The sequence below is a fragment of the Bufo gargarizans genome, chromosome 10 (assembly GCF_014858855.1).
Source record: "Bufo gargarizans isolate SCDJY-AF-19 chromosome 10, ASM1485885v1, whole genome shotgun sequence".
Lineage (NCBI taxonomy): Eukaryota > Metazoa > Chordata > Amphibia > Anura > Bufonidae > Bufo > Bufo gargarizans.
In genome coordinates this window covers 41,791,802-41,803,438 of record NC_058089.1, presented here as the reverse complement: position 1 = coordinate 41,803,438, position 11,637 = coordinate 41,791,802, and the positions used below count along the sequence as shown (strand labels likewise).

General features: G+C 44.5%; 1 protein-coding gene across 5 annotated transcripts in view; it reads right to left on the bottom strand.

The window, feature by feature from the left end:
• Nucleotides 1-449: 449 nt before the first annotated feature.
• The window catches only part of LGALS12 (galectin 12), a 42,393-nt gene continuing 31,205 nt past the window's right edge, over nucleotides 450-11,637 (bottom strand). For 2 of the 5 annotated variants that reach the window (XM_044270178.1, XM_044270183.1), the window contains exons 7-10: nucleotides 4,852-4,943; nucleotides 3,060-3,222; nucleotides 1,909-1,953; nucleotides 450-1,624 (exon numbers count right to left, since the gene is read on the bottom strand). In XM_044270178.1, coding sequence (XP_044126113.1) covers nucleotides 1,472-1,624; nucleotides 1,909-1,953; nucleotides 3,060-3,222; nucleotides 4,852-4,943 — 453 coding nt within the window. In that variant the 3' untranslated portion in view covers nucleotides 450-1,471. The remainder of the gene's footprint in view (nucleotides 1,625-1,908; nucleotides 1,954-3,059; nucleotides 3,223-4,851; nucleotides 4,944-11,637) is intronic. The other 3 variants (XM_044270179.1, XM_044270180.1, XM_044270181.1) reach the window with 3 other exon arrangements.

The following is an 11,637-nucleotide window of genomic DNA, read 5'->3' as shown; positions in this document are numbered from 1 at the left end:
GATACTGATGACCTATCCTGAGGATATCTCATACAACCCTTTTAAATAATCTTTTCTCAATTTTGCATGAGATTTTCTGGTTACTAAGGTCTCTGAGAAACTTGAAGTAATGTAGGGTAATAGGAGGACGCCAAAAGTAAAGGACACTGTATATTTCATAAAGATGTCTATAGGAAAAGAAGAGAGATCTCTCATAAATTGCATCATGCTAAATATTTTGAGAGACCCAGTAGCGTCAAAATAGTTCAGTGGTCATATATAGGCAACCGTTCTTATTCATAATTATAGAAAAAAAATGTAAGGTATATGGTCTACCAGCTTCATAATTGGCATAGACAGCAGAGACCAGTGAGTTTTGACATAACTGGAAATATCCCTATGTGGCTTGTGTGAAGAGATGTATTCATGAGAACAGCAGTTTAAAGATTAAACGGAATTATAATCCTTCATTCACTTAACTCATTTATTACCAAGCACCAATATATTTTTCAAAGGCAAATTCCAATTCCAGGTATAAAATGCACCCAATGAAATACAAATAAATTTCAGTCATACAGCATTTGATATGGGTTATACTTCAGCCCGGTAGGTGAACATAATATGACGCAGACAATGTGTGGAGACATGCTGCCAGCATTGCACTGCTGTAATCCCATAGCATAGGACCTTTGCCAGTGAACAAAGGGTTAAGCAGCACGCTCTCTTGTGAGGAGTACTGAGCCGATTAAGGATGATTAACTGGGAATTGGGGACAGTGTGACAAAGCAGAAAAATACTTAACTGTTTCTTAGCTGATACACAAGTGAAAATCTATCCACAAAATTTAGGATTTATTGCCTCTACCCATTATACATTGTTAAGTAACGTTGGAAAAATATACCTATAATGCTTATAGGATCTTCTACGCAATAGATAATGGGTTTGATTTATAAAAATTTGGGCCTTTGGCTGTCAATTTCAGTTATTTTTCCATCGGGTACAAAATGAATGCAGTTAAACTAATAAACAGACCAGAAGAACCACGGAGGAGATCCAGCGGCTGCTTTTATCTTCTTCTTATTTCCTAGGCAGAGATGGCAGTCCCATGATAATTGGCACATGTATCTACTGTATATGTATTTTCTTGGTCATGGTAAGTAGTTTGCTTGAGAAAATGAAAAATTATTGCAGATCTTACAAAGGCACATCATGAAATTGTACCTGAACATCCTCACCAAAAGTCCTCGACAGGACTGTATTCAGTGACATGAACAGGTTTACATGGAAGTGGAATGAAATGATGTAGCATAGCTTTGTGCATAATACTTTTAGTTGCAAATATTGAACAGTGTGAAGTTCAAAGAGAACAATCCAGATGGTCCAAGTGGTTTCATGGCTGAGTTTGCAGCTTTGTACAATTTTATTTGACTATCAAGTGAAGTCTTCATTGATGAAGCCACATTTAGGCGACGGACTGTACTGATACATAGAATCAGCATTTTACAGAATATATCAGAGCGCTACCAATACCATTTATCTGGAACTCATCAATGGATTTCAGATCTAGTGCAGGAGGACAGAAGTCGCCAAGTGGGGTCCCGTTGATGGCTAGCCTGAACACACCAGATTCAGGAAGAACTAGAATCTGAATTTAGGAAAAAAAAATAAAAAATTAATTTTTTAAATTTTATTAGGTGCATACTCCATACAAATATATATATATATATATATATATATATATATATATATATTAATTATATATATACACACACACACACACACACACACACACCGATACATACATATTCTCTACATTGGTATCACCACGGATGCTGTATGACTATAGCAGTTTACAAACTATTCATTACACATTCAGAAAACCTTATGGGCAGATTTATCAATGTGTCACAACTGTAGGGAATTATATACCGTATACATGGCAAAGATCCTGTTAAGCTGCATACCATACAAATCCTATATGGAAAAAAAATTGGCATGGTTCATTGGCTTCTACAAATAATTCTTAATAAATACAACATCCAGTAGATCATGGAAATGAACAGAAAAAACAAACAAAAAAAAAATCACTGGATACTTCCACGTTGGATTCATACAGAGGTAAAGGGCCCATGTACTTGTAGGGGTGGCCTAGTTTCGGCCATGAAAACAGTCTTGGAAGATTTAAAGTTCCATAGAAATGAATGGCGCTGCAGTGCATATGCTTGACAGCTGCTCCATTTTTAGTGGGGGACCCCCATTCTCATGATTACTAGAGGTTTCAGTAGTTGGAACTCCCCTCATCCCCAATGAGACACATCTCCTGGATAGGTTATAAGTTTAAATCTTGGGGCAACCTCAAAACCAATCCATGTAATAGACTTATAAACCAAACCCTTTATGGTGAAATACTTCCTTAAAGGGGTTGGCCTGACTTGTACATTGGGGGCATATTGCTAGGATATGCCCCTAATGTCTGATAGGTGTGGGTTCCACCTATCTTTAGAATGGAGCCTGCAAAATGAAGTAGGGCGCACTGCGCTCTCGCATCCACCCTACATTCATTGCTATGGGGCTGACTGTTTCACCCTCCCTCACTTTGTGGGCTCTGATCTAAAGATAAGTCTGAGTTCCAGAGGTAGGACCAGCACCTAGCAGACATTGGGGACATAGCCTAGCGAAATGCCCCCAATGTACAAGATGGGTCAACACCTTCAAGTTTCTGGTTCTCAATATCTAAAAAATGAATAAATAGAAAAAGTACTTGGTTGTGGTGGGGTGGCTCATTCCTTCCCAGAGATCTATATATTGAACCATGTATAAATTTACACTCTGTCATAGAAATTTATGGACATGTAAAACAGGTCAGCCGGGGGAGGGGGTACAGCTTGTGTCCGCTTCCTTATAGTTTTTAGCACTTGAGATATACCTTATGAATGTGCTACAATAAAATAATGCCCCATATATTACTCTAGTTGGTATTTCATGATGATAGGAGTTGTTGTTCACAGTATTGATACATTCGAGACATGCTACATACAGTATGCATCAATACAACTCTGTCTTATAGCCAAAGATCTTACCTCAAAATATCTCTCTGCATGAAACACAAAGAAAGGAGTCTGGATTTTTTGTGGGTCTCCCCATGACTCTCCTATGCAGTAGTTGTAGTACAAAGATTCATCTTTGAAACTTGCAGTCAGTTTAAAAGGGATGAGATTTTTAGATTTCAATGAGAAAGTTAGCCTATAAGAAAACATAACACATTTCACATATCTCTCCTTGGGGAGAGAGCATCTTAGTCGGAAATGACGAGACTTATAGGTCATACATGCTCCTCTGAAATTCTGACTGGCCTATTTAAAGGGTTGAACATTGACATATAGGATAGCTGCCTTACATCTGGTGGCATTAGAGGAAGAGCTCATAAAGAGCTCATTGCATCTCTACATGTCAGATGTGGATGAAAAGCTCCACATCTTCCAGTATGAAGATGGTAAAATCAGCTACAATGCACCTTCTCAGTACTGTCCACTCAATGGTGATCTGGTCATAAGTAGGGATGAGCGAATTTCATATTATGACGTTTGTGTGTGGGTTCGTGTTGTTGTATCTACTGAATTGCGTTATGGATTCCGTTACCACGGACCATAACGGAATGCCTTTACAGTATCTCCAGTCTTACATAAATAGAAATCACTGTTTCATGCCTTTTTACAGAGACAAAAAAATAAAAAGTGCCTCATCTGGAGGTGCAAAAAATAATTTAGGTCCATAAGGATTTCAGTGCTACCCTGATGCCTGCATGAGGTCCCAGATGTATTAGGAAGTAAAAAACGTATAACTGAAAAATAATTGAAAGCAATTGATTTCCGTGTAATTCTGCAGCAGCACAACTAGTGAAAGTTAATCACAAGGTGCCACAAAATAAAGTAGATATGAATTTTTTGTGACCGTCAGACTGAAGCAACATGAGGGTTGCTCATGGGACCCCATTTACTTTTGCTAGTTGTGCTGCTGTAGCACCAAATTGTGACCATTTTTTGCCGGGCGTCAGAGTTGCTGTGTAGCCCAAGCCTTATGTCAGTAAGTTATAACCATAAGAGAAACATCTAAAAGGAGACTGCTTATATTGATGTACTAGGCGCTGCGAGAGGCTGTGCAGACAGTGCAAATGGCTGAAGGCCCATTTACACTGGCTGACCAACAAGTGATTGTAGGAATGCTTGTTACAATGATCTGTCGGTGTATAAGTGCCACTGATTACCCTATGAATGAGCAAAATGCTTGTTCAGCGAGTCATATGATCGTTTGTGCAGTCACCTAAATCATCATTTTCCAGCAGTGGATCGTACTGTCTAAACAGCCTCTGCCGCTGGCAAACAATAATTCTGTATGGGGACCAGGGATGTCATTAGCGATCACTTCACTATGGGAGAGATGGCTGCATGTAAATGCAGCAGTCTCCTTCACTGATGAGCAGGCTCTTAGAAAAAAATCTGCCTGTTCTTGCAAACCCTATGAAGTATTTATGATTTACATGGAAAAGAACAGAATTTATACATTTATTTAGCTGAGAGCAATACGTGTCTAGGTAGCAAATGTTCCTAGAGCCTGGAGCACAGGGCATAGTTTTAGGTAGTGAAGCAGAAGCAGTTGAACCTGTACCCTGGAGACTGAGGGTGGCCCAGTGACCCCTCTGCCAGATAAGAAGACACCAATGTTACACATAGAACATGGTAGATCGGGGGCCAGGTTACATATTTTGCACTGGGGCACAGAGAATTCAAGCTACTCCTCTGAAGAGTACAAAACACAATATTATAGGAATCCATATGATATAATGAACAGCATAATAAATTATAGTCAACTGACTCTTCTGGGTTACCAGTCACCAAACCACGTGCCAAGATCATGTGGCCTTCAGACAAGCCCAAGGGCAATCTCTTAGAGATGGGAAGATTCTGCTGTTAGGAAACGAAAAAAAGATAATTCTAAGAATATATAAATGCATTTATATATACACACAGGTGCATATCAATTAATTAGACTATCACAGAAAAGTTTAATTTACTTCAGTAGTTTAATTGAAATACAGAAACTCATAATATATACAGTATATTCATTACATACAGAGTGATCTATTTTAAGTGTTTATTTCTTTTAATGTTGATGAATATGGCTAACAGCTAATGAAAACCCAAAAGTCAGTAACTCAGAAAATTATTGTGAAAAAGTTCAATAGATAGGTTTCTTAAAGGGGTTGTCCCACTTTGCTTTTTCAATCTTACCAGCAGTAAATGTCCTGATAACTTCCTGGTTTGGCTCCGGCAGTTGAGTGAAGGCCGGCCACGCCTCCTCATGACTCACCCTGAGAGCTCAGTCCTTGCGTGCTCGTTCATGTGGATGAGTCATCCTTCTGGAGCCGACAATGTATGTGAGGCCCCCCCCCCAGTATAATAAACATTGAGTGCGGCCCCCCCCCAGTATAATAAACATTGAGTGCGGCCCCCCCAGTATAATAAACATTGAGTGCGGCCCCCCCCAGTATAATATACATTGAGTGCGGCCCCCCCCAGTATAATATACATTGAGTGCGGCCCCCCCCCAGTATAATATACATTGAGTGCGGCCCCCCCCAGTATAATAAACATTGAGTGCGCCCCCCCCCCCCAGTATAATAAACATTGAGTGCGCCCCCCCCAGTATAATAAACATTGGTGGCGCAGTGGGAAGTGCCAATGAGGGCTAAAAAAAATAAAATAAAAAAATTAACTCACCTCCACCAATTGATCGCGCAGCTGCCGGTCTCCTGTTCTTTCTTTAGAACCTGTCAAAGGACCTGTGGTGACATCACTGTGGTCATCACATGGTACATCATATGATCCATCACCATGGTAATGGACCACGTTATTAGCTCAGTGACGTCACCACAGGTCCTGAAGCAAGAACAGGAGACCGGCAGCTGCGCGATCAATTGGTGGAGGTGAGTTAATTTTTTATTTATTTTTTTAACCCTCATTGGCACTTCCCACTGCGCCACCAATGTTTATTATACTTGGGGGGGCCGCACTCAATGTTTATTATACTGGGGGGGGGCCGCACTCAATGTTTATTATACTGGGGGGGGCGCACTCAATGTTTATTATACTGGGGGGGCCGCACTCAATGTTTATTATACTGGGGGGGGGCCGCACTCAATGTTGATTATACTGGGGGGGGGGGCCGCACTCAATGTTTATTATACTGGGGGGGCCGCACTCAATGTTTATTATACTGGGGGGGCCGCACTCAATGTTTATTATACTGGGGGGGGCCGCACTCAATGTTTATTATACTGGGGGGGGCCGCACTCAATGTTTATTATACTGGGGGGGGCCGCACTCAATGTTTATTATACTGGGGGGGGGCGCACTCAATGTTTATTATACTGGGGGGGGGGCGCACTCAATGTTTATTATACTGGGGGGGGGGCGCACTCAATGTTTATTAGCAGCACATCATGTCATCATCTCTTATAGATCATAGCAGTGTATCACTGTATTCCGGCGGCAGGAGGGAGTGCACGGCGTCCTCGGTTGCTATGACGCTGTGCGCTCCCTCCTGCTGCCGGAAAACAGTAATACACTGCTATGATCTATAAGAGAGTATCACTGTATTCCGGCGGCAGGAGGGAGCGCACGGCGTCCTCGGTTGCTATGACGCCGTGCGCTCCCTCCTGCTACAAGAAAACAGTAATACATTGATATGATCGGGCGCCCGCGCATGCGCAGAACTATGCGATGTGCGCGCTCACAGTGTAAGTGAGAGGCCGGCTGTAGGATCGCAATAGTTACCAGTGCGCAGGTGCGGCATGGATGCGGCCGGCGAGATGCGGCCGTATCCATGGGATACCAGCACAAACAAAGGGGAGTGAAAGGAGCGTTTTTAGGCTGAATGCTATGTTTTTTTTTAATGACATGTATTAGAAGAAATGTTCAGTGGGGGGGCAATGATTTAATGTAACCCTATTTAATGAAGTGGGACAACCCCTTTAAGCCTTTAAATGGTCCTTCAGTCTGGCCCAGTAGGTAACACAATCACGGGGAAGACTGCTGACTTGACAGTTGTCCAGAAAACAGTCATCGACTTCCTCCATAAAGAAAGTAAGCCCTAAAAGGTCATTGCTGAAGAAGCTGGCTGTTCATATAGTGCTGTATCCAAACATATTAATTAATAGTTTAGTGGAAGTAAAAAGTATGGTAGAAAAGGGTGCACAAGCAACATAGATAATCATAGCCTTGATAGCATTGTCAAGAAAAGGCCATTCAAGAATTTGGGGGAGATTCACAAGGAGTGTACTGTGGCTGGAGGCAGTGCTTCAAGAGCCACCACACACACACAGACGTATCCAGGACATGGACTACAACTGTCACATTTCTTTTGTCAATCGTAATAAGAGAAATGTTAATGGGAAGCTACCCACGTAACAGTGACAGTTCTTTGGCGCAACTTTACAACCAAAATGGTGTAGAGATATATCTTTTTTATTTTTAAAAGGATGACAACACGCAGGGGCGTAGCTAGAAATGCATGGGCCCCATAGCAAAAAAAATTTTTGGGGCCCCCCCCCCCTCACATATCTATCGGGCCTCCCACCACCCCTTCCAGAGCTCCCAGGCAAACACCCATCCTAGATCTCCCACCGCCATGAGCATAGAAAAGTCAGAGGAAAAAACAAATAAGTATATGAACCTTTTAATTCAAAATTGAAAACCATTAAGTAACTGATAAAGTGGCCAATCTGAAACATGAAGAATTGGAAAAAAATAATAATTAGTAATTGTATTTAAACATAAAGTGTGTGTGTGGTGGGGGGCATGACTTGAAGTCATGAGGAAGGACCGATATTTGTTAGTGGTCTGAAATGTGTAACCGAACATTCCTGTTTTTGTCGAAGATTTTATGCCGCAATAAAGCTACGAATTTTCCACCATTTTTTTTAGCTGGATTTCCTACTTTTCTAAATCATGCATGACTGTACCCCCCAGGAAGGTGTTTCCTTTAAAGAGGTTGTCCATGCTTTCAATATTGGTGACCTATAGGTCACCAATATCTAATCGGCGGGGGTCTGACACCCAGTTGTATGAGGAGACAGCGCCCGCAGTGTGCACATGCCTTCTCTCTTCCTGCTCTCCGCTGTATGTCTATGGGACAGCAGCAGTGGACAGGAAGACAGAAGCGCGCGCCGTCTCCCCATACAGCTGGTCGGTGGGGGTGCCAGGTGTCAGACCCCCACCGATCTTATATTGACGACCTATCCTGAGGATAGGTCATCAATAGAAAAAGCCCGGCCAACCCCTTTAACTAATCCCTAATGTGTATGTGTTCATGTGGGCTCAGCTACATACTATAAGGGGGTCCGATTCTGAGAACCGGGACTCTTATGTTCCTGTCCTGAATTGAGCGGCAGGGCATATACCCAGGCTGCCACTCTATTCATTCTCTAGAATGGCAGGACATTTGCTTGGCCTAACGCTCTATCAGGTTGAGAACAAGGGACCCCCGTTCTCAGAATCATCGGGGTTGCGACCCCTGCCATTCTGCTTGTTAGCCTCTATTCTGTGGATAGGGAATAACGTTCACACTTGCCATAATGACTTTAAGAAAAACATTAAACAGTAAAATAAAATCTTGACCAAAAAATTTCACATCAGTAGTATCAACGTGAACGGTTGGCTATTCACAGAAGCGTTCAGCAATGTACTGTACTATTCACCATATTGACCTTATTCCAAGTCTAGTTGTAATTCATTTCCGTAGTACGCCCCCCGTTCCGGCCCCCTCCACCGCGTCCGCCGACCGCCAGCCTAGTACCCCTACCTCATGTTCTCCAGAGTGGTGGTACTGGTCTGGTAGGCTACAGTTCACTTCTGAGTTGCCGTCCTGTCGTCCTGTCGTCCTGTCCTCCTGTCCGCCTTCCGGCTTCCGCCTTCCTTCTCCGGGCCCCAGCCAGGCCAGAGCCGCGGACCGCCCGCGCCCCGCCCACTACACTGGGCGGGCGGTCCCGGGCCTGGCTGCTGGCTGCCTGTTGTGTGACTCCGGCTTCCGCTTTCCCCCCCCCAGCCAGGCCCGAGCCGCGGACCGCCCGCGCCTCGCCCACTACACTGGGCGGGCGGTCGGGCCTGGCTGCTGGCTGCCTGAGTGTAATAAAAAAATAAATAAAAATTATGCAGTCAGGACGGGCGGGCCCCCAGTGGCGTAGGGCCCCATAGCAACTGCTATGGTTGCTATGGCGATCCCTACACCACTGACAACACGTTACGGAGCCTCAGAGCTCCTTTTTCAAGTCTGTATTGCCGAGCCGGAGGATGAGAAGCGAGAATGCTGCACGCGCTGCACGGCTAGAACCTCCTTTTGTCAAGACACACATGACCCAAAGACAACGTCAGAAGTGCCTTACCAGGGCAAAGGAGAAAAAGGACCGGACTGTTTGTCAGGGGTCCAACGTTTTCAGGATGAAAGAAAATTTTGCATTTCATTTGGAAATCAAGGTCCCAGAGTCTGGAGGAAGAGTGGAGAGACACACAATCCAAGCTGATTTAAGTCCAGTGTGAAGTTTCCACAGTCAGTGATGGTTTAGGGAGCCATGTCATCTGCCATTGTTGATCCACTGTGTTATATCAAGTCCAAAACCAGCACAGCCGTCTACTAGGAAATTTTAGAGCACTTAATGCATTCCTCAGCTGACAAGCTTTATGGAGATGCAGATTTCATTTTCCAGCTTGACTTTGCACAAGTGATAGATGGGAACCGCGCGTTTGCAGCAGGCCCATTGACTTTAACGGCAGGCGAACCTGAAAAACCTTCAGGTCATATTTGCAGCCACCAATTACTAGAAGTGCAAATAGTCCCACAACATAGACAGTGACATACCAGAGGGGGATCATTGGCAAAAATTCCCACAAAAAATCTGTATTTTAATCAGGGCAGGGACATTTTATGCGTCTTAAAGGGAAACTCTCAAAAATGTGCCCTGCTGGAGCCTAGAAAGATTTTATTTTAGGCCACGGGAGTACAGGCCCTAAGAATTAGGCATTCATCTGACAGAAAAGAACATGTGATTATGTGGCTGGAGGTACATTAGGCGGTCACTGGCTAAAAATCTTACTGTAGGCCAGTACAGGCCCCGAAAATTAGGCTTTTTACTTGACAGAAAAGAACTTGCGATTATGTGGCTGGAGGCACATTAGGCGAACACTGGAACTCTGCCAGCACCCGCAACAGCAGAATGCAGCATCTCTCGCAGCAAGGCCTGGAAATGCTGCATTCTGACAGACCTCTGTGATGCTGGCAACATGTCCACCATCTTGTGTTTGTACCGGGGGTCTAAGTACGTTGCTACCCAGTACTGGTCTTTGCCCTTTATGCTTTTTATACGGGGGTTTCTCTTCAAACACTGGAGCATGAAGCATTTGTACTAAATTGGAAACGGTGGAGCACCCTGGCTCCTGCTCATCGCCCAGGAGAATGTCGTCCTCGGTCTCCTCCCCCCATCCACGGAAAACACCAGGGATCCCGGAAAAGTTTAAAGTCCCCCTCAAAGCCTGCTCTTCTTGCTCCTCCTCCTCCCCCCAGCAACCATCCTCCTCTGACTCCTCTTCAGACTCCTCAGATGGATTAGCACCCCTGGGAATTCATTCAGCATTGTGACTTCCTCATCTTCCAGCTCCTTCTCCTTGACGCTTGATCAATGACACAACGCAATGCACGCTCTATAAAGAACGTGTAAGGTACGATGTCACTGATGGTGATCTCATCAAATGGCCGCATAAGTCTGCATGCGTCGCGCATGAGCAGCCACTGGCGCGGTGAAAAGAAACCAAGCTCCCCAGAACCTGTCCTGCTGCAGAGTTCGTACAGGTAGTCGTTAACTTTACGTTGCTGCTGGAGCAGTCTATCAAGCATATACAAGGTGGAGTTCCAGCGTGTCGGGCTGTCACAAATCAAACATCTGACGGACAGGTAGTGTTGCAGCTGAACGTCAGCAATGTGAGCCATGGCTGTGTAAGATCTTCTAAAATGGCCAGAGATTTTACTGGCCTGCCGCTAGACGTCCTGGACCACGGGGTATTTGGCAACGAATCGCTGCACGACTAAGTTCAGGACGTGTGCCATGCTGCCCTGTTTCAGCATCCTCAGCAGATTTGCACCATTGTCAGCACACCACTTTACCAACTGTCAAATTGAGCGGGGTTAGTCACTGATTGGCCTGTGACCGCAGAACTGAAAGAAGTGCAGGACGAGTGTGGCTCTTGGCTTCCATAACAGCCACAGCATTGCAAATTCTCACCTAGCACGTCAAATAGGTTCTGGGGAGCTTGGGGGCGCAGCGGAAGAGGCGGTAGCAGTGGAAAAGGAGGAGTCAGCCGAGGAGGAGACGGAGGATGGAGTAGGAGGAGAAGAAGAGGCAGGCCTGCATGGAATCTGTGGCGGTAACACCAAATCCACAAGGGAGCCACAGGTTACAAGCTTGACGGCCATCAGAAGGTTCACCCAGTGGGCAGTAAAAGTTATGTACCTTCCCTGCCCGTGTTTGCTAGACCACGTGTCTGTGGTCAGATGCATCTTGGCACCGACACTGTGTGCCAGAGATATATTCAATTGCAGCTGAATGTGGCC